This window comes from Calidris pugnax, unplaced genomic scaffold, assembly GCF_001431845.1.
Source record: "Calidris pugnax isolate Ruff unplaced genomic scaffold, ASM143184v1 scaffold181, whole genome shotgun sequence".
NCBI classification, from domain to species: domain Eukaryota; kingdom Metazoa; phylum Chordata; class Aves; order Charadriiformes; family Scolopacidae; genus Calidris; species Calidris pugnax.
In genome coordinates this window covers 109,927-134,022 of record NW_015090976.1, presented here as the reverse complement: position 1 = coordinate 134,022, position 24,096 = coordinate 109,927, and the positions used below count along the sequence as shown (strand labels likewise).

General features: G+C 41.7%; 1 protein-coding gene across 1 annotated transcript in view; it reads right to left on the bottom strand.

Annotated features, from left to right (window-relative positions):
* Positions 1-997: 997 nt before the first annotated feature.
* ITGA8 (integrin alpha 8) overlaps positions 998-24,096 on the bottom strand; it is a gene marked incomplete at its 5' end in the record, with an annotated part of 122,777 nt that continues 99,678 nt past the window's right edge. The window contains 3 exons of the mRNA XM_014952942.1: positions 998-3,499; positions 4,771-4,893; positions 14,754-14,855. Coding sequence (XP_014808428.1) covers positions 3,413-3,499; positions 4,771-4,893; positions 14,754-14,855 — 312 coding nt within the window. The remainder of the gene's footprint in view (positions 3,500-4,770; positions 4,894-14,753; positions 14,856-24,096) is intronic.

Below are 24,096 nucleotides of genomic sequence, written 5' to 3'. Positions count from 1 at the left end.
TAAAGATTAAATCCGTAAGTGACAACATATTCAAATGTTCTGATCCCTGCTTGGTAAATTCTGAAATTTTCATAAATGAGAAAATGTCGCTTGACACTTGAATCTCTTAAGAGGTCTGCTGTATAGACGAAATAACCCAACAGCCTTTCTCAAAATCAGCAAGAACCATTTCAAATAAAAGATGAATGTCTCCCTGTTTCCTAGACCGCTGTAGTGGTCGTAACAATAAGCAGTTTTAATATATAAAGTAATCTCCTGTTTTTTTCTGCTCTCCGGACTACTCCAGTGTTCTCAGCAATTAGCAGCTCACTGCTTGCATTTGGAAGCATGAGGCCGAACAACTTTCACAGAAAGCTGCATTTAATAACTCACTACCAGGCTGACATCACCAAAACAAAAGTTCAGTCCTGTAGGGATGTGGCAGAGGTTATCGACCAGCACGTTACTAATGTACTGTGGGGAAAGATTATGTCAACTGCCTGCTAGTGTCCACATCCAGGATGCAATCTCCCCAGGGAATAAACACTCTTGGCAAGCACTGAAACCCAGAGATCTCCTTCATAAAGCTGTTTGCAATTTGCAGCCAAAGCTGTCCACAAACGCCGAGACCCAAGACTACAGTCCTTGACAGCACACGGCTCCAGACATTTCCATGGGGGAAGTTTAATCTGCAAGGATGTAGAAATATAAAACAAAGTTTTGCTCAAAGTAACTGTTTTTCAGATCATGTGCCTCTAATTTGGTTTCCAGTGACATTACACAGCTGCAGCCAATGGATTCCAGCCAGGCCCAGCAGTCACTGAGGTTATTTTTGGTTTAAATTTAGTATCTGAACATGTTTTGCCCATCATTAAAATGGAGAATAATTGCTCAAAAGTGAATCATGGATGTTACAACTGCAAAGAACTTATTAGGTCACCTAGTCCCATCCTCAGAGCAATGCGGGATTGAAAACACATTGCAACAAATACTGAATAGAGCTGTGTTTGTTTGTTGGTTTTTTTTCTATTCTTTTTTTTTTTCTTTATTGTAATCATTAATCAGTATATTCAAAAGTTTAAAAAACAACCACAAATGCCAGTGTAAACATGCTTCAGGTATATAAGTAATATAAAGTATTGCACATACAAAAGTCCTATGTTCAGTATCTCCTTATGGTGCTATTTCATCAGAGTAAGAGCTGTGCAGATGATGTGACTGTTAATGAGCTAGCGGATCTTATTTCACAAGCTGCTACACGCAACAATTCAATATTTACAAAAGCTAGAAGCTCACGGTCTTTTCCCCGGGAGGCTGATTTTGCCTGGAATGCATGGCATACAGAGGTGTGCAAATACGGCACGGGCTTGCGTTGTGGTGGCATTTGTCAGTTGATCTCTCTAACCTACAAGGGGTCAGCTCAAACCCATTTTGGGGGAAGGGTTTTCTGGGGGACTGGGAAAGAGTCAGCCTTCCCCATCCTCAGAAAACAGAGGGAAGCGCCTCCATGTTCTGAGGCACGGGTCCTCCCCTCACTGTCTCGTGGCCACGCTGCATATGATAAGCTAAAGACTCCACCAAGGTCTTGCAAACTTGCCTTAAGTATGAAGATGGAACACAGCTGCTCAGGTTTCCCAGCTCCTGCTTGGATTTCACAGGTCAGCCTGTGTGCAAGGAACAGTAAGAGTGTCAAATGTTCTCTGAGACTGAGGGAAGTGACAATGTCTCATGGCTAGTCCTGTCCTGAAGTCTTAGGAAGCAGAAGGGGAGTTATCTCAAAGGAGCCAAGCAGTGGCAGAAGGGATGAAGCCATTTGCTGATTGAGAAGCTGAGATGGATTGGGAAGCAAAGGAGCTCAGAAGGGAAGCGTAGTGTCGGTTCCAGCAAATGAACAATCCCCCCTGAACTTTACCCAACACAGCTAATTTCATTTTCACAGGCAGCACTGGAAGGCTCAAGCTCTCAGGCACAAATTTGCACAGATCCAGAGCTTACAGGCCCTGCTGAGATAAGGACCATTTGCTGATAGAAGAGAAAGACTGAAGCCTCTCTTCTTCAGAATGTTTGATCCAGAAAAAAAAAAAATAAAATCCTAAATGTATATTTTTACTCTTTACCTCAAAATACCTTTCCTTCTTTTTGTTCATGCTTGGTTGGCTGACATCCTATTTTTCTGCTTGAATACAAATCCTGCCCACCTTCCCTGCAAGACTTTGCTTTAGAAATAATTATATTCAGCCCTAAACTTTGCTGAGATCAACACTTTAAATATGCTGCCAACTTGTAGACTGTAGAACAAGATGAGAAAAAGGCAAAGATTTCTTTAGGTGAACAAAGCGTTAGGGTCTATGACATAAGTTTAACAGAAGATACAACGGCAGTAGCTATTCTGTTTTAAGAGGCTATTTCAACAAAGAAACAGGGCAATGGCAAAGAAAATTTATTCTAGCCCAAAACCTCCAAGCCTTCTCAGTATCGCCAGTGTGGCTGGGATAATTTAATTCAGTGTTTCACAAATTGTTGTATCCTGTGTCAGCTGTACGGGTGTCAGCCATCAGCAGCTGGATGAGAAGGTAACTCATCCCCTGCTCTATGCTGTGTGTAGGTTTAGTTACCTGGGTGTGATACTGCCAGCTCCGGCTTGAAAGAGATACAACATGTACTTATTTACCATATGTCTCATCTTTTAAAATGTTGCATAAATCCTCTGCTTTCCGCAACACCTGGTAGCCAAGAAAGACGTGTTCTGTGTGTACAATGGGTTTACTTTTCTATTTACATGCAAGGTAAGTACATGATTTATGTTTTGGTTTTTTTTTTTTTAACTTTCTTCTCTCAAAATCTAAGTTAAGGATTATATCAGATACTTATCCTGAAAAGGTGGAAAAATAAATAATTGTGCCCCATCTATAACGTTCTTTATAGACTACCTTTGTTTTTCAGAAGTACTTTCACAGTACTGATATATTGCTTGTCTCCCTGAGCCATAATTTCATAAAAGTTCTTATTCTTAGGGAGGTGTCAAAGGTATTCTGCACGATACAGTAGTGTTTGGAAGTTTTTTTCCTGGTCCATCTTCTAGACATATAATACAGCAATGCAGGCATTCTCTCCTTGGGAGATTTGGGCTTGTTCTGGAAGCATCTCAGCATACCACACGTGTTCAAAAGCATCTCTTGAAATGTAGACTGACTGTAAGGTGGGATAAAGATTCTGTCCAGTGGTGAGTGTGGCTGTAAGGCAGTGATAAAGCTGCTTTCTTTGCCAAGAATGGCCATCATGTGGCATGTTCTCAGAACATTGCATAGATCAGATTATGACACCGTGTCACTTGCAGGTACAAAGGAAGACTCGTGGAAGGGATCCTTCATTTAATCCTCATTGTGTTTCTAGTTTCAGGCAGGATTCTGACTTGTCCTGTCACTCTCTTCCTCTATGCATCAGTAGTCTTGTTATTTGTCAGTTGTTCCCTGTCAGCCATGTCATCTTGAGGAGGCCTCGCTCTGTCAAAGAAGCCACACTGCAGAAAACAGCCAACAGAAACAAAGGCATCATGGTGAGACAACCACAGGAAGAAGACTCAGCTGCAGTTTGATTCTTCACTCAGTCAGCCTGAAAGGTCAGGTACAGCCCGTGGCAGGCTGATAGACTGTGAAGTTTTTTTTGCTTCTATTCAAATCGTTCCCTATGAAAAATTAAAGTTTTAGGTGCAAGGCACCGAGTTCCAAAGTATAGCTTTAAAAATTCAAATGAAAGCTGTCTTTGCAGGAGATGTAAAGTTGGTGTGAATGCTGATACTGACTGACTCTAATGAGAAAACTGTTAATTTCAGTTCAGCAAGACACTCATTCAGAAACTTTATTTAGATTGAGAGACAGTAATAATAACAGAGGTGGAATATGTGTTGGGAAATGTGCACAGGACAATGTCGTGACCTACCCTAAAGATGAGATTCCTCTCATCTAACTTTAACTGCCTAAAAGTTATTCTTTTTGATGAAAGGCTGAACGTTACGTAGGCTCCACAAGAGGTCAAAGGAGAGTACCACCAAAAGCTAATTTCTCTCATTCTCCTATGTTTTAGACACAGCTTTTTGCTGTTGTTGTTAACTGACTAGTTAGCATAACTGGAAAGTAAGCATAGGCAGGAGAACTAACCCATAACCTTTAGGCAGCTAAAGGCAGATGAGCCATATTCGGACTTTGAAAATTATTTGAATTTTTTTTTTTTTTTTAACAGCAACTGAGAAGGTGGCTGAAAGCTACATTGGCTCCCTGTAATATAGCAGATTCCAGTAACTTGTTTCAAAACTTGTGAAGTCAGCACAACAACCAACACAGAACTAGAAAAATTTAATACCAGAAGATATGACACACTAACAGAAAAGGAAATCTTCTAAAAATTAATTCTCAAAGCTGGGAGTGTTGTTACATGCTGACAAAAACTGGAAATTCCTGAAGTATTCAGAGAAAACAAAGTTAGAGTCACTTCTTTTTGAACCTAAACATCCTGAAAGAGGATCATAGGTCTTGGGAAACGGAGCCAAACCCTGTATGCCCATTTATAACCAGACTTTAATAATAAAGGAAGACTTTGAAAACAAGTTCCCTGCATAAAGGTCAGCGACACTAGGATGTCAGAAATGCCAAAACAGAAGACACACATGTGTATTGTTGCTTTTTCTCCGAACTGTTAACGATCACAAAATGCCAGCCCCTCTGTTTCTTATCTTTTAGTATCTTCCAGTATGTTTCAGTGGTTTTTTGAGGCAACAGTAATAATGCAACATACCTTCCATAAAGCTAGGGTCAACATAGCTAGTACCAGTAGTCCGAGAAGTATTGCTAGTACTATAACCCATAAAGGGATTACAAAGGAGACGTTTGGAGTGGACCAAATGACAGATGTTCTGATCTGAAATGAAAAGAATACATAAAATGAACAACAATTAAGTAAGTAAAGCAAACCTGACAGTAGAATACAGAGGTTATAAGCATTCACTTCAATAGCATTTTGCAGATCAGAAATAACACATTGCTTGGAGTTCTCCCATGTTGGCTTTACTTACTGTAAGTTCCTTTCCACTTGTTCATGATAATTGCTAGAAATGGGATTGCACATATACAGAAGTCTTGTATCAGACATACAAATCATTTTCATTTAATAGAGAGTAGCAAAAAAAAATATCTTTCTGTGCAGATGTTTCAAGAAGATTCAAGAAGCAAAATTCTACTCCCATGTATGCTGGTAGAGCCTAGGCCAGCATAACTGACCTACGCTGAATTACTCTGAAACAATGGTTGACTTCAACTCAAGCTCTTAATTCAAACCACAATAGATACCAGCTACATTATTCTTATTTAAATTTCTGCTAACACACCATCATATGTTTTTGTGTGTTTCAGCTAAGCAGTCCAAAATGAAACTCAAGCAGACTGCATTGTCCTTGTGATAAACCCTAGCACAGAGTACAACCTTTGGCTCCTTAAAAGATGCCAAGCACACAGACTATTACCTGAATGGGAAATAAGCATGAAACGCTCCCTCTCATTGTCTGAGTCTCTAAAAAGCAGCACGTGTGTAAAACATGAGTTATCAAAGGTTTTAATTGACTTGGCAAAATTCTCTCTTTAGACTTCCATCTTGACAAAGAGTAATAATAACCCTTTTGTATTTCTCCTTCTGGGACAAGCCACGTAAGTAACCTCCTCCTCACTCTCTCTCTCATACCTTATACCACATTTATTCGACTCTCTCAGACTCCACTTGCAAGGCTCCTCCTCAATCACATTGAATAGTTGCTCTATCCCTGCTGCTCCCAAGTGGGAAGGAATGAGTTTGAGCCGTCCTTAGCTCCTCAGCCACAATTATGTCCCTTCAGTTTTAGTTTATTTTCTCAAACTTTCCTCTTTATTGTTAGCCTAGGAAGTTACTTCTCTCTGGGGTTTTCTGTTGGACCTCTCTCATTTACTCCTAGTCCTAGTCTCCTTTAAACAGGATAAGTATGTGACAGATGGAAGTTATTTTCTTCATGACAAGATGAAATCAGTTTGCAAAGCAAACTCATTACACAAACTCTCAAATGATCTTCTTCAGTGCCTGAGGTACAGCTAGGAAATCTACTCTTTTTAATAAGTTTCTTGGCTATTGCCCAGTCCCTGATCTGCACTCATTGCAAGTTCTCTTTCTACTTGTTTTTTGCTATTAACTCACTGATTGCACCTGAAATTTAGGAGAATGCCAATTTGTTCAGTCATGGAACAGCATCCTAAGTTTGAAGAATGGACACGAGTCTGTAGTCCAGTTAAAAATTAATTCCATTTCTGTGTCACTCACTTTTGTCCTTGAAGATGTCAAATTTCAGCCTTTCTGTGACATCTAGCCCTTTCCTCTCTCCCTCCTTCTCATGATCAGCTTCTTTCCTAGACTTTTCATTCTGCAAGATCTGTCTCCCAGCTACTGTCACACTTAATTGGGAGTCCTTTCCACTTAGAATAGTCCTTTCCACTTCATCTTTGCATCCAACTGTGCCCTACTCTGACCCAGCACTTAGAAGATGGCAGTCTGGTGAGGTCTACTGATGCATGTATTTTTCTATAGTATCCATCACTGTTATGGGACACAGAGCATAGTTGAAATTAGTGACAAACTTTCCATTTGGGATACCACTTGTCTTCTACCAAAGCTTACACTGTGAGTTACACAAAAAATTCTGAGACACTGCCCAGTACTTCGGGCATTAGCACTTTAATCTGTACCCTGAGGATTCAGTGCTTGCAGTGCTGGCCATAACTTCGTTGATCTAACAAATACATTCAGCTAATGTACTTCAAAAAGGTAGCATATACAAAGAATAAACATGTTAGCCAATTAAAGCAAGAAAAAATTATTTCAAGGCAAACAGAATTAGTAAAAAAACCCCATGAAATCCCACTCTGGGTCCCAACAGGTATCTTGCTGGCATGACCAAGTGATCAACTACGCCATTCCTTTCCCCAGCCTCCCCTTTGGGTTGCTTCTTAACCACTACAGAACTTCACAGACTCTCTGTATCATTAAATTCAGAAAGAGCACTGCTCATTTAGTGAGGACAAAATGTTTCTGAATGGCTCTCCTCGTGTCTCAGAGCGGTACTGTATCTGGCATTGAAATGCAAGGGGAGAGAAACAAGAGGAAAAGGTCATCTGAACTGTCTGCAGAGATTCCTCCCAGAGAGAAGCCAGTTATGGAAAAAGAGGAATGCAAGTAGAAGGCTTATCTGGCTGGGGCAATCAGAAGGGATGTAGTCATGATGGGCTGCACAAAGCCTGTAGCAAGCAACGAACCCAGCTCTCCAAGGAAGAAAGCACCTCTCTTTCACTGCTTGAAAATCCTGCTGTGAGGCAAGGCTTGAAAACCTGATCTCATAAAGCACAAGGCTTGGGAAGTGTTGATTAAAATCCAATGGGCCCCAAGACAACAAAAAGTGAGATTGATTAAAAAAAGCCAACTCATCCCCACTGTGTGCTTCCTCTGTTTGCAAACTCTACGACACTACAGGCAAGAAGTTCTAATTTTTTAAATTATATGAAAAGGATCTGACGCTATCAACACACAGCACAGGTTCCTTATTTATTAAGGTTTGAGCTTCACTGCAGTTTCTGTTTTAATGCTATCACTTGTCTGAGCATGTTGCTGTGGAGCTGGAGCAGTAACATTATAGACCACTAAACAAAATAATCTTAATAAATATTTGTAAACAACAGCAAAAAGCAAACCCAAGCAGCACTTTCTGTCCTCTCAAGTCTGACAAAATGACTGACTCCATTTTACAGTAAGATCAAACCAGAGGGAAGACCTATTTGTGTGCAAAAATTTGATGTAGCCATTTCTGGTATTGATAGCTTGAGCCAGGTTCCTTGGTGGCAGAGACAAATGCCAGAGGAGATGGAGCCAGCATTGGTGCACTGGGCTGGACTGTACCACACCAGGAAACCAGAATAAAAAGCAAGCTGCTGACCAGCTATGGATGGGTTGGTAGAAGGACAGTCTACTGAAACTGCACATTACAGAATCACAGAATCACATGGGGTTGGAAGGGACCTCTGGAGATCATCTAGTCCAACCCCCTGCCAAAGCAGGTCCACCCAGAGCAGGTCCCACAGGAACGTGTGCAGGTGGGGTTTGAATGTCTCCAGAGAAGGAGACTCCACCACCTCCCTGGGCAGCCTCTTCCAGGGCTCTGCCACCCTCACAGCAAAGAAGTTCCTCCTCATGTTTAGGTTATATTCATGTTATATTCAAGTTTGTGCCCATTTCCTCTTGTCCTGCCCCTGGGCACCACTGAAAAAAGACCGGCCCCATCCTCTTGACACCCTCCCTTGAAGTATTTATAAGCATTGATCAGATCCCCCCTCAGCCTTCTCTTCTCCAGACTAAAAAGCCCCAAGTCCTTCAGCCTCTCCTCATAAGAGAGATGCTCCAGGCCCCTCATCATCCTTGTAGCCCTCTGCTGTCCCCTCTCCAGCAGTTCCCTGTCCTTCTGGAACTGGGGAGCCCAGAACTGGTCCCAGTGCTCCAGATGGGGCCTCCCCAGGGCAGAGCAGAGCAGAGGGACAGGATGACCTCCCTCCACCTGCTGGTCACTCTCTTCCTGATGCCCCCCAAGATGCCCTTGGCCTTCTTGGCCACAAGGGCCCATTGCTGGCTCATGGCCATCCCGTTGTCCCCCAGGACTCCCAGGTCTTTCTCCTCAGAGCTGTTCTCCAGCAGGTCACCCCCACCCTGTCCTGGTGCAGGGGGTTATTCCTCCCCAGGTGCAGCACCCGACACTTGTCCTTGTTGAAGTTCATCAGGTTCCTCTCTGCCCAACTCTCCAGCCTGTCCAGGTGGCGGCACAGCCCTCCATTGTGTCAACGACCCCTCCCAGTTTTGTATTGTCAGCAAAATTTCTGAATATGGAAATTATCAGAGTGGGCAAGTACTTCTGTAGAGAGATTTTTTTACTACGGTTTTCTTAAAACAGTATTTGACTGAACCACATTGGTCTCCTTAGGCACCAAGTCTGCTTTCATTCCATCTACGGCAACTACTTGGGTAACACAGACAGGGATGAACCAAGCTGCTGTCTCTGACAGCTCCCAGGGCTACCTATGGATTGCACAGGAGCGCAGCAACTTAACCAATGCACTCCAGTTCACTGTTCAAAATCAGGGGGGTCAATCCAGACCTCAAAGCATGTTTGGGAACCTGCTGAAATCAGTGGAAACGGTCTGTTTTGTTGGTCATGGTGGATTTCATTAGGCTTTGGATAAAGCTGGTGGTAGTTTATGCAACAAGAAGTACCTATGTCCATGCCATTCCGTGTCTTCCTTTATGCATCACTTCCTAGACATTTGCTGCATTTGTGTGTTGCGTTTTCTTTCCTCTTAGGCTGTGAAAACAATAGGGCAACCCCGCTCTTCCTGTGATATCTACAGAGCACCTATCAGCATGGATCCAGACAAGGACATCTGAGTTTTCCTGAGAACACACTGTGACCCATTAGGAGAGGTGCAGCAGGGCTCAGCCTTGCTCATACCGCATGGGTTCGTCATCTCCTCTCCCTTCTTCCCTCTGCCATTCTGCTTTCACAGTCAGGAGGGTGCAATGTACAGTGTAAGTTCAGCAGCTGAACTGGAGCCTGACAAATGCTGAAATATAAACAAGAAACTGCAGTCCTACAGAAGTGCAGAGCATCATGTTTATAATCCTTAGATTATAATCCTCTGGAGCGTGTCCAGAGGAGAGCCACCAAGCTGGTGAGGGGTCTGGAGAACAAGTCACACGAGGAGAGGCTGAGGGAACTGGGCATGTTGAGTTTGGAGAAGAGGAGGCTGAGGGGAGACCTCCTTGCCCTCTCCAACTCCCTGAAAGGAGGGTGTAGAGAGGTGGGGGTTGGCCTCTTCTCCCAAGGGAATCATGACAGGAGCAGAGGAAATGGTCTGAAGTTGGGGCAGGGGAGGTTTAGATGAGATCTGAGGAAGAATGACTTTCCTGAGAGGGTGGTCAGGCACTGGAACAGCCTGCCCAGGGAGGTGGTGGAGTCACCATCCCTGGAGGGATTTAAGAAGCGGGTAGACGTGGCACTTCAGGGCATGCTCTAGTGCCCGGGATTGTTGGTTTTGGGTGGCTGTGGTGTGTTTGTGTTTTTGTTTTTTGATTTTTGTGGTTGGACTCGATGATCTCAAAGGTCCCTTCCAACCATGAATATTCTGTGATTCTGTGATTATCAGCAATGAGTAAAGCAGACAGCAGAAATTAGGTCCATCCTGCATTAAGAAGAATGCTGTTGCAAAGTTGCTACCACTCTTTTCTTTTGTAGCAGGAGCGACGCCAATGGCTAATGAAATATTTGCCTGCTAAGATCTTAAAACCATCTTGTCTCAACTACTACCTTTTCCCATGAATCCTCCTTTGTCTTAGGTTTTTGAAAGCAAGGCAAGGGTTGTGCGAAATGCTTGAGATGTGTTTCCTGACCAGAGGATTCTATGCCGTCCTCGGTCTCACTCCTGGCTGTGTGCATCACCAGCAGAACATAATGCCCCTGGGCTGCCTCCTTTTATACCCTACACAAAGACTTGCAGGGCCACTAATGCAATTCCTGGTGAAGAGTTTGACGCTGCAAGTCCTGAACACCCACCGAGCTGAGGCAGAAGCTGGAAGGGAAGACAGAAACAAAGCATCCCTTCAGTTTGGCCTGCCGCGTTTCACTGCTTCCACAGAAGGCCATCCCTCCTCCACCCCATGCTGTCCACAACAGCTTGACATCTGATTTTGATTTAAGGCAAGTTTGCACTATTCAGCTTGGATTTCTGTTCTTCCCCATGTGGTAGGTTTAGTGCTGCAGGATCAGAGCCAGGGAACGTTTCGGGGGATTTATCTGTTTTTGTCTGAGGTGGCCAATATGAAGAAGTGGAATTTTGACACAAGTGTTGTGTGTTGGCACTGAGCTTTAGATCCACCTTGGCTTTCCTCTCCGTTCAGGACTAGAAGACTTTCTTACACTGAAAACAGTGGCTGCTTCTCTGTCAGGCTGGTGAAAAGCACACCTCTCCGACCGGAGAGAAGCCGACTGACTTTTGGCCTTTCCCAGCACTGAAAGTCTCACACCTTTTGTACCTCAGAGGTGACAAGGGATGTCATCTGGCTCAGACACTGAGCTGAGGGTGAAGCCAAGCAGACAGTGATGGACAGAGCCTTTGTCTGCTGTTGGAAATAAAATCCAAGCTGGTCTCGGCACAGATGCTGTCTATTTGTCTGAACTTCAGAATTGCTATTGTGGCTCCGTGAAAGTCCATCAAAAACATCAGCCACGTGCTCATGGAAGTATTTCTGGGTGGCGGAGTGTGTGTGTATTTTCCTTTTTTAAAATGTGCCACAGTTAAGCACACTGTAAGTAGATAAAAGAAATAGTAGGCTTTTTGCCACTGATTTTTGTACAGTTTGGATTTTGCTCCTGATTTTGGTGCTACAAAATTGCAGCAATTGTGCAACTGCACCTTCACAATTGTCTTTGATTCCTCTGGAAGGCAGCACCAGGCAGAGAGGAGTATGTGTGGCAAGCTGCCAGTTCACTGGCAGTCCCTTGTGAGTAGATGGAAATTAGGTTTTACTCGTGCAAACATCCAGCATCTGTGGTCAGAGTTCAGGGCCTGCCAGTGGGGTTCTCACAAAGCCATTTTATTCCCTCTTGTCCTTTAAAAGACACGCTTTAAAAAATAAAAATAACTACTCCATAATTTAATCTGATACTTTAAGAAACAGTAGCTAAATTGATTACTATTCTAATGCTACCCCTTTTACTGCCCACAATGACCTTCTCTAATCTTTAGTCAGTTTGTTTATAGAGACTGAGAAACAGGAGCTCTTAGTACTCCTGTATGTTCCCATCCAATCTGTGCAGCGTGATGTTCTTGTATGCTCTGAAAAAATTGTTCAAAATTGAACGTAAAAGCTCCCTTGAGCTTGGAGTCATAATTAATATTGACATTTATATTTACATTTTACAAATGTTTGTGCAAATGTCTTTCATAAGGTATATAAGCACATTTAAAATGAAAGTACTATCACCACATAATAGCTAAAAAAAGTTATAAGCCTTTGTCTGAAACCAATTTTACTCACTGTGGGACACTGGTCAAACAGTTTACACTAAAGGCATCCCCTCTGAAGATCCTACCAAACATTTAAGAAAAACAATCATATTTTATTAAGCTCCAAAACTAGCTCAAGATTCACAAATTAAAATGGAATAAATTACTGCTTATTCTAACCCTGTACTTTTTAAAATAAAAAGTACTTTCACCTTGCACATGAAATTAATCAAGTAGGACAGCATTATTTACTATAATAATACTTCTAAGAAAAAATTACAATTTTCTCTTGAATGATACAGCTGTTAGCAAGGAAATCCAACCAGTTGTATAATATATAGTTGTAATTCCAAGCCTATCAAAATTAATAGAACTACTTTTCTTGATGTTAGCGGATTTTGGTTTAAGCTCCACTAAGTTCCAAGATAGTTTTCTGTTTGATGCCACTTTCACTCTAATGTTTTACTAAAAAAGATTCAGATTTTCTTATCTTTACATAACCTTTGACACACCTATGTATCATGACCCTCTGTTCAAGATATAGACCTATATTCCATGATAATGGAAATAGGGACCTCAGTGCTGCAAATATGACTATGTGACTGAGCAGGTTACTCATGTGTAAGGGAATTTTCATGCCATTAAAATTTTTTATATATATATTTCCGCCTGCATAATTGGAGCCCAGTACTGTATGAGTTAAATGAAGGACATATGCTCTTTTTTTTTTTTTTTAATATATTATATAAACTTCACTATATAAACTGTAAAGCGTTAGCTGATTATTAGATATGTACTTTTGACAATTAACTTTAAAATATTAAAATCTCTATTCCACGTCCACCCTTGCATTGTCTGAAAGAAAACCATAAACTTCCAAATAAATCTTTGGAAACTTTTAAAACACAACCAGTGATCTTTTTCAGAAGGAGCAAAAATATTAAGTAATGCTCAACTTGAAGCAAATATTTCTTCTTGCAAGGGGAACATCAAAAGAGCTTGTGCCTATAACACATCAAGCTGTAGAGCTGGCAAGCATCCACTGCCATGTCCAGATATGAAACGACATAAAAGCACTATCATTTTTCAACATTTTACAGTTGCCATTACAGGCATTTCACTGTAAATCATCTGCAGCAAATAACAAGCATTATACTGGCTGGAGTAAGAGAATAAAATGCTTATCTGATCATTTGGTAGATCATCTGACATTTGTTGAGAACAGCAGGCTATCACCTGGGGTAAAGCACTTCAGCCCAGATGAAGGCACCACTATCAACAGAGTTCTGCACAACATGTGTTTCTGGTATGGAACACATGCTGCAAGAAAATAAAAAGAGCCTGAGCCTGAGCCTTTGAACCACATGCTGCAAGAAAATAAAAAGAGCCTGAGTATATCTGTCAGCTTGGAGCCTTTGAACATTTTTGGATGAACACTGCATTAAGCACCAGATCTCTCTGGTGAAATCACGGCTCTCCTGATGTTGGAGGTTGAAGTCACTGAGCATATATGATGAAGACTTCACCTTGGGTCTTCCCAGAGCCAGTACCAATCAGCCATTCATTCTGTGATGTTCAAAACAAAACTTTATAGACGGTATCCTCTAAAATCCATTCAAAGTAAGCTGTAAAGCATATTATTGTGTTGGTTTTCCATACAAGAAAATATTCCGTTTGCTACTACTGCGTCTCAGCAGACTGATATGATGTATTCGCACCACGATTTAACTCGGGAAAGTTTGTTCTGAGCTTGCCTTTTTAAAGAAAGACTGTAAATGACAAATATTTATGAAGATGAGAACAATAAGCCTTCAAATTTCAGATTACTCTTATACTAGAATCAAATTTTCCACTTATATTTTACTTATTTCTATCAGTAATGACAAAATAGAGTGCATTTTAACCACGTTATTAGACACCATAAGAAGCAAATCCTTTCAAATTGATCCCCAAACTCAGCGCTTTGGCACCAGCAAACAATTAAACCAAACTTATGCCTCCAAGATTAATTTTTCTTATAATGCTCCAGGGCCATACAAATCTTGCTTTGCAAATAAGGCAAGTACTTTAATATCTATTTATCACAACACATCTGTAGGGATTACCAGGTATTTTAATATCTTGCGCCTGATGTACAAGATGTGGAAACCCTAGAAAGGCATGCGGACCCTTCTGAGAATCAGGGTATTGAAAAGCTTAATACAGATAAGAAAGAAGTTGCCGTAGATAATCCATAAACTTGCGTGCGAGAACTGCTGACTGGGAGAAGAGTGAGATCTCTAAACCTGAGAGAAACAAGATTTTGGATTTTGCACAAAAATTTCCTCCAGACTTTTTCTTTACTCAAAACAAGATGATTAGACACTTGATTTCCCAGTTTTGTTGTTTTCTTCTGGCTAAAAAATCCACCCTGATTGCAATAAAGCAATCTGCACATCAAGGCAGCAAGAAATTATTTAAAAAAAATGAATTAGTATCATGTATCAGCAACTTCCACAGAAAGCAATAAAGGTATTTCGCTTAGATATTATTTCAGGAATTTACACTAGAAACACAGGAAAGACTGATGTCAGTATTTTCGTCTATAAAAACTTTCACAGCTGTGATCTGAGTGACCAAACACATGTGCTTCACACAAGGATACCACTTTCAGCTACTTACTGCTGTGCTTCCCTCGGGGAGCCTTGCTGGTTGCACTTTATAAGGCATGCTTGTAACTTCGAAGGACACATTGGAAGAAAGAGTATACGGATCGTTTTTTCTCTGAAATTGAGTAAAAAAAAAAAAAGAAACTATTAAAAAACATGTTTATACCTAAAAGCATTATGAGAAACAAGCAGAAAAAAAAACCAGATTGCTGATTTCCTAAGGCAAAGATGGTTTCTTTTGGTAAAGGGTACAGCAACCCTGGGACCTGCATACGTCCATGAGACGAACACATAATACAGCATAAAACTGAAATACAAAGATTGCCTGTTCGAACGGAGAAGAAGGGTTAGATGAGTAGAAAGTCACACGCAGTTGTTCATCATAGAATCATAGAACAGAATCACAGAATCATCTAGGTTGGAAGGGACCTTCAAGATCATCTAGTCCAACCATCAACCTAACTCTGATAAGAAAAAACATCACTAAACCATGTCCCCCAGCATCATGTCAACCCGTCTTTTGAAAACCTCCAGGGATGGTGCCTCAACCACTTCCCTGGGCAGCCCATTCCAAGGCTTAAGAACCCTTTCAGTGTAAATTGTTTTCCCAGTCTCCCCTGGTGCAACTTGAGGCCGTTTCCTCTTGTCCTGTTGCCTGTGACCTGGGAGAAGAGACCGACCCCCCTGGCTACACCCTCCTTTCAGGGAATTGGAGAGAGCCAGAAGGTCTTCCCTCAGCCTCCTTTTCTCCAGGCTGAACACCCCCAGCTCCCTCAGCCTCTCCTCACAAGACTTGTTCTCCAGACCCCTCACCAGCTCCATTGCCCTTCTCTGGACCCACTCCAGCCCCTCAATGTCTTTTTTTTGTGGTGAGGGGCCCAAAACTGGACACAGCCCTTGAGGTGGGGCCTCATCAGTGCCCAGTCCAGGGGGATTTCATATTTCTCTCTGACTGGTGAGTTTGAAGCCGGGGACGGGGGGAGGTTTATGGGGTGTTTATGTTTTAAAGCCTTCCCTGTGCTCACCAAGCCCAACAACAAGTGTGGGTATCTTGAGACTTCCAGGCCTATGTTGAGACCGGGCTGGTAGAGCTCCGTGATGGCAGCAAAGAAATGGCTGTGCCTTCCCATCACAGAGCAACAATAGGAACAAAAACCTTTGCACTTCACTTAAGAGCATGATGGGTTTCTATCGCAGCAGAGCTCAAAAAACCCAGAGCAACTCACCTTGTTTCTTTACTACATTGTGCAACTGCAATAGGAATTTATAGCAGTCATTGCTTAACCAGCTGCCTAGTAAAATATCTGTATCTCTCTCATTAAGCACTTGAATTAACTAAATATGTACAATAGGAATTTATAGCAGTCATTGCTTAACTGGCTGCCTAGTAAGCACTTGAATTAACTAAATATGTGTCTCTCTGTCAGTTCTCTGTGTTTCTTTTATACTTGCTTGCATTTATAAAACATTACTACATTAGATTAGGCATTATGTTCCCTGGTTCAGAATGACTAAAAACTGTTATATCGTATAGGTCATGCTGTGACTTTAAATTAATGTTTTCACCTCATTTGGAAGCCAGGTAGGCACTGACACACTACATCTGTGTCTCATTGTGCTGCCCTGGCCTTGACAATAACCTCCCACTCTGTACAAACTGCCTTGAAATGGTAGTTAACTGCTGGTATGTCCACTGGAAAAATATCTGCCTAAATCTGTTATGACCTGACAGAAGCACTGACATGTGAAAGTGAATGTCTTAACATTTGGAACACATGACCTGACAGAAGCACTGACATGTGAAAGTGAATGTCCTTTAAAAAAATCTTAACATTTGGAACATTTACTACAATGGATACAAATATTTTCCACATACATATTTTGCATCCTGTTGAGCTCTTGGCATCACTGGTATCTAACTGGAGCAAGTTTTGAAGGCTAAGTACATCGGGTATCAAGTAAATCTTTCAGTTCACTTTCAATTTGAGATATTTCGATTTCATTGAATGTTATTTTGTTACAGACAGAAGATCCTGCGCTGGAACTATGTCCTCCCTTTTTCCTTGTTTTTATCCCAAGGAATGATGGCTGAGTGGTTACCAGGCTCTTCTGCAAGTTAGCAAACTTATTTCTAATTCTACTAATTTTGGGGTGACACTACATGCACCTTATCTTTTATATCCCATGCAATATGGAATATAAAAGGGGGTAATGATCCGGTTCTCCTTTGAAAATGCTTTGATATGCTCTGAAAAGCATTAGATATAGTTGAGTGCCAATATGCCCACTGGAATCCATATCCCTTTACATTAGACTCCTTGAGATAAATGATTTCAATCTTTTGTATGAGAGTATTTTTGAAGCACTTAATCATTTTTGCTACCTGTCTCAATCCTTTCTGAAATACGATGACTAGAATTCAACACTTTTGACACTGATTTCTGGAAAGACAGAGCCTTGTAAGCAAAGCAATCTTTCATTTGGCAGCAGTTTCTTACAGTCCGGTGTGTTTGGAACATCACTGTCACTTCCTAAATCCCCTTCTGCAGAACTCTTTCTCCTTCCTTCTCCTTCTCGCCCATTTAGGAATCCTGCTCCACTGACCAGACCCAATTCCTGTGTGATTACTCAACATCTTTTCTCCCTGCTAGGTGCTGTTTTTCTCTGGAATTTTTTGTTGCATCGAAGGCATAAACCCCCTCCAAGAATTGCTCCTCTGGTTTCAGGTGTTTTGTGCAGCAAAGACTGAGGTGAGAAGGCCCCATGATGATGTGGACTACTGTTTCGTCCCTTCACTGTCCCCTAAACCTGGGAGACAACCTGGATGTAGTTGGATGACCATGGCCCAACTCAAAAGTTTTCACAGAACTGCTGAGGTTGGAAGGCAGCTCTGGAGATTGCCTACTCAGACCACATGCAGGGTCAACCTCAGCAGTTTGCTCAAGGTTACGTCCAGTTGAGGGTCAACCTCAGCAGTTTGCTCAAGGTTATGTCCTTGCTCAAGGTTTTGAGTATCTCCAAGAATTGAGACTCCTCAAACTCTAGAAGCAGCCTATTCCAGTGTTTGACTACCCTCACAGTAAAAAATTATTTTTCTACATTTAAATGAACCTCATTTATCTCATTGCAGAAGAACATCAGGTTGGTCAAACATGATTTCCCCTTTGTAAATCCACACTGAAAACTCCCAATCACCCTCTTATCCTTCAGGTGGCTTCCATATTTTTTTTTCTCCATCACCTTCTCAGGGATTGAAATGAGACTGACTAACCTGTAGTTCTCTAGTTCCTCCTTAAAGATAGGTGTGACATTTGCTTTCTTCCAGTCCTCAGGAACTTCCCCCAGTCACCATGACCTTTCAAAGAGCACTGAGAGTAGGCTCGCACTGACACAGCTCCCTCAGCACTTGTAGGTGTATCCTGTCAGGTGCCTTGAACTTTTCTACATCCAATTTGTTTAAATGTTCTCCCCACCTTACTGAAGGTAAATGTTGATTGCTGCAGGTTAGGTTTTGAGTATCTCCAAGAATTGAGACTCCTCAAACTCTAGAAGCAGCCTATTCCAGTGTTTGACTACCCTCACAGTAAAAAATTATTTTTCTACATTTAAATGAACCTCATTTATCTCATTGCAGAAGAACATCAGGTTGGTCAAACATGATTTCCCCTTTGTAAATCCACACTGAAAACTCCCAATCGCCCTCTTATCCTTCAGGTGGCTTCCATATTTTTTTTCTCCATCACCTTCTCAGGGATTGAAATGAGACTGACTAACCTGTAGTTCTCTAGTTCCTCCTTAAAGATAGGTGTGACATTTGCTTTCTTCCAGTCCTCAGGAACTTCCCCCAGTCACCATGACCTTTCAAAGAGCATTGAGAGTAGGCTCGCAGTGACACAGCTCCCTCAGCACTTGTAGGTGTATCCTGTCAGGTGCCTTGAACTTTTCTACATCCAATTTGTTTAAATGTTCTCCCCACCTTACTGAAGGTAAATGTTGATTGCTGCAGGTTTTCTCTCTAGTCACAGAGGCTTTGGATTACTCTATGTAGATTTTAGCATTAAAGGCCAAAGTGAAGGAGGCCTTGAGTAACAGCCTTTTCCGCAGAAGACCCATATTTTCCCTAGCTGTCCTTTTGCTTTCAATATACTCATAGAAGCCTCCTCGATGCCCCTGAAGAACCTTGCTAGGCTCACCTCCCAGTGGGCTTTTACTTTCCTGACTCTGTTCCTGCACGCTGAGACACTGTCTCTATATTCCCTACCCAGCCCCTGCATTGGGTCAATTAACTCTGCTTCCACCTCATTTAGGTTTACTTTTTATGTTTGAGTTTTACCAGGAGCCCCTTGGTCATCCATGCAGGCCTCCTTGACTTCCTGCATGTCAAGACAAACAATTCTTGAACTTGAAGGAGATGATCCTGGAGAATCACTAGTTCTCCTGGGCTCTTCTTTTCTCCAGGATCATCTCCCATTGAATTCTTCCAAGCAGATCCCTGAAAAGGCTGAAGGCTGCTCTCCTGAGGTCCAGGGTTGCAGTTCTGCTATTTGCCTTGTCCATTCTGTCTTCTTTTTAAAAATCTAATTTTCTCTTCAAATATGTGAGTGTTTACTGGTGACATGAAGCCAGCACATTTATTGCCTTCTGGAACTCATTTGGCTATGCCATAATTTTGTTCTTTTAAAATATTGGGAGCAGCTGAATGTTTATTATCAAAACATTTAAACTCTCCTTGGGGCTTATATTAGGAAATAGCAATATGAAGAAAACTGCCTCAAATGACTACATAGGGATAGTCAAATCAGCTCCTTAACACAGGTGGCATCTAATGAAAGGCAACTACTTTTTCTATCAACAGTGCTTGAAATGAAAAATTAGACTGATTTAATATTAGACTTAGCAAATAAGTATTTTTAATACACTTTCATGGTGCTGAACATCTATGAGATGGTCTTTAGAAAAATAATTTTTCCTTATCACGTTAATTATTTTCCGTTTTCAAACTCAAGCCACTCTTCACCTTTTATTCAGGAGCTTCACACAAAGTCCCAGCATGTTTCTTTAGTTGTGCAATAATTTGCATTCAGAAAAAAGCCTGAAAAAAGAGTGTTATACTTTTAATTCTAAGTGATTTATATTAAGCAGGATTCTGGATATGATTTATATGATTTATAAAAGTAATCTATAATGGAGAGAGCAGGATATGTTATATTATTAAAGAAGCAGACATTAGAGATGCAGCCTAATGGGCTAAGGTACAGTCAAGGCATTAACTCATATAAAGGAAACACAGCATTCAGGGAAAAATAAATCCTTTCACCTACTATACATGGCTTATTTCATTTTCAGCTTCTATCAGCAATAAGAACACCAGAGGAGGGTACTTCCTGTGGATTAATCCTTGGATGGGGTTAATAACCTTGGGTTGTGCTCACAGCTATCAACTCTTCTCGACCCTTCCTTAGGCTCCTGGAAATGCTGCACATCTCCATTGCTTTACAGGAATGGAGAATACAAGACCAGAGAGTATTCTCCTGCATTCACAGAATTATGTGTTCATGGCAAAGGGCTTTAAAACAGTGACCATGGTCAGCATCAAATTGCAAACAGGATTTTTACTTGTGCCAGCACCTTGGAGATGCAGGCAGCTGTGTCTCCCCTACAGCCTCCTTTATAACTCTCAAGTCATTTGTGAGAAACAGCATTTCTTTACCATATAATTTTTTAAATAGCGTATGTTTAAATATTCGGTGTTTACTGGAAGCAGCAGGACCTGTGGTTTGCAATTTGAGGCTGAGGACTTCATTGTGGCTCAGAGGAAGGGGAAGAGGGAATCTGGTATTTGTGAATGTCAGTGCCTAATGACCAACAGCGGGGAGCCCAGCCCCAGCTACACTGGCCTTTTGAGGTTCCCTTTGTGTTAGAACAAGCAGAGCCTGCTCTTGTGTGTGTTGCTGAGACAGTAGTTTGCCAATATCCTGCTAACTAGGCAAAGCACGGACATCCTCTGTGTTGCTTGGGTGGTAGATCCCCGCTGGTGGGATTAAGGCTTCTCTCTCTCGCCACACTTCTGTTTTACAGACAGATTTTTGAATCGAAGCCTTTGTTTTCTTTAACAGTTGTGCGCCACGGAAGCAACCAGAAGTGAAGTGTTCCCAATAAATATTCGGTGCAGTGTTTCCCTAAGTACAATTGAGAAAAACAGAAATAAAGCAGGAAGTGCTGGAAAACCTTGGGCAATTTGAAGGAGAGTTCTCCAGGCTCCAATGGAATGCTGGTGGCTTCTGCAGGAAACTCAAGCAAAGACCTCACGCCTCCCCAAAGCACCTTTAAGGGACATGGAGGCATCCTAGCCAGAGAGCAGACTAAAATGCAGGGACAAACCTGGCCCACAAGGAGCTAGGCTGAGGGTAGGTGGAATAAAACTTTCAGCAGCTTAAAGGAGTCTGACAGGTCACTGTTCTTCTGCAAGTCTAAGGAGAGTAACCACTGGAGAGACTCTGCAGAATGACCTTGTTCCATTGCCTCCATGGAGCATCACAGAATCACAGAATGCTGTGGGGTTGGAAGGGACCTCTGGAGATCATCTAGTCCAACCCCCTGCCAGAGCAGGTCCACCCAGAGCAGGTCCCACAGGAACGTGTCCAGGCGGGTTTGAATGTCTCCAGAGAAGGAGACTCCACCACCTCCCTGGGTGGGAGTTCAGCCCCTCTGAGATAGTTTTTTTCTGGCTAGATGTATCCCAGTGAAGCCCCCCTATCTGAAGGGTAAGTAGTCTCTCTATTGCAAGCTGCATGCTCTGGTGGAATTTCTTCCCCCCCGAGAACTTACATCTGCTGTGTATGGAGTCCAGTGGTGTTATAACAATATTGGCCTTGCTTGAGTAAAACTTGTTGCCCTTCGTGCCTGCTGGAGTCTGGCACATTTTAGAGACAAGAGGGTAAGCAATACGGTGTTACCTTTTAAATATATGCTTTGGGAATTCATTAGCTTGCTTGCTTTCACCCCTACCTCCAAACCCCTGAACTATTGCCAATAAATAGAGTAGCTTACATAAATGCTGAGAGGTCATACAACTATTTGTTCTTGTATTAATTTGTTAAAAAAATATATGTATGACTCTGTGCATTGTCAAAAAGTGCTTGTGCTACTTGTAACAAGAGGGTATGTCCACCCAAATGTGTCTGTGACCAGACCATACAACTCCTCTGAAAATCCATCCTCACCTCCCTCATTAACTGCTTACACTTCACTTATTATATATTTTACATTCAAACAGACTATTTTAAATTACAACAGAGGCATATATTTTGTTGTGATTTCAGAACACTTTAGTATACAGATTTTAATGGTTATCAATTTAAGATATTTATTTCTTCATATACCTGACATGACCTATACTTTAGCACATCTAGCAAGAGTCTCAAGTTCTGCTCTTATTAACATTTTGACATTATTTTAAATAATAATAAATGGAAACAGAACTAGCCCAGACTCAACACAACTCCCATCCCAGTGCCAAGGACTCTTTCTGTCTAGCCCTCATTCCGTACAAACAACCAAATCCATTGTAATACAGTATTTTTGGCCACACACAGTTTTCTTTTTTACTTATTTTGTTTTTTCAAATAACAACAGTTGTTTGATGTAAAGGCAAATTTCTTTGATGACTTCCTCCTTTTATTATTACATGTGGCTTGAAGGGCAGTGCATCAAATTTATGGTGTTTAATTCTCAGTCTGAATTAAACTTCCATATATGGCTTATATTTAGCAATTAGTGAGAGAACAAGATTATCTCTCTCACTAATTAGAGCATAAGCTCTAACAGAGGTGATATCTCCAGGTGCCAGGCAATGAAGGCAAAGGAGGATGTGAGGGCTTATTTATTTTTTTGTCAGAGTTAGGTTGATGGTTGGACTGGATGATCTTTAAGGTCCCTTCCAACCTAGACGATTCTATGATTTTATGACTGGAAGGGCCTCTAGCTGATGGCCCAAAATAACAAGGTATTATATCAGGCTCTTTCCCATTTTCTATACCCGTCCAGACCTCTCAATTTCTGTTTATTTCCTTGTAGAGGCGCAGCTTCAGCAGAAGGGAACACCATCATTCTAAAAAGTAGGGATGTGGGGTTTCTCAAGCTGAGAAGGGAACTGAATTCACTTCTTCCACTCATGAATTCTCTCATTCACTGCCAGCTCTAGCTTCTGCCACTGAATACGGAATAAAGAAAGATCTCTAAGTCTTTCAACTGATGCCATATGTACCTCCTGAGTCATTTTTGGATTTTGCCTTCTGACAGGGTGGAAATATTCCCTCTTAAGCCTGATTGAGGTGCCTATCCTCCTGGTACAGGATAGCCCTCATGTGTGAGCCTAATGACTAGTGTCAGTCAGTTTGTCTGAAGTACCCTCTTGTCTCTGTACGCTGTACAGGGAGCCTCGGCATTTAGTTCCAGGTTTTGGATGCTAGTCTGGGGCCAGGCACTTCAGATGTGGGTATTGCAGCACTCATCACATTTATTATGTCAAGCATATATTTTCATTTTTAGGCAGCTAAGAAGAACCAGCAGCAGCGCATGTTCAGAAACACTGAAATAACAAGTATTTAACAGATAAGCCAAAACATGGCTTTGGCTATCAGGGGAGCACCTGATGACAGGGTGGCTGCGACGTTTCTGCCATGTTTACCTCACACACCCTCTGTGGTTTTTTACGTTACTGCCTCCCCAGGCTCTCCCGGAAGGAGATTTTTATCATTGAGAGGAACTTTCAATACAGGCTGAGCTGAGCCCCACTTCCCATGGTGCTGTAAGTGTCCAAAGAGCTTGGAGCCTGGAAGGATGTCACAAATCAGACGTTTTACTAGCCAACTCCTGAGCCTCATATTAAAAAGTACCCATCAGAATTCAAAGGACACTGGGCCAGATCCCCTTGGATCTCTCTCTGATGACTCAGAAATACTATGATTAGACAAATGGAGACACAATAGAGCTCTAACAGAACACAACGTAACATAGCCATATAAGGTTGTTTCTCTTTTGCACGAATAAGGCTATTATTTGCTCGATCAGCAAGTCTGAATCCAAAAGTCAGCTTTACTAGAGGGTTCATATTTACAGCCAGGCTTTGAAGTTAATCCAAAAAAGTCTGTGATTCTTCTTGGCCTTTGCACAATGTCTGTTTCTATCTTTGTGGGCTGGTTGGGAAATTTGGGCTGCTTTATTTACTCAAATGTGTCTAATCATTGCATGTCATTTAACTGTTATTTGTTATGGGAGTTTGGGTTTTAAGGTGACAGATTACAACTGTCAAGAGGAAAAGGGGTCAGCTGTTGTCAGTTAAACTAAGTGGAAGA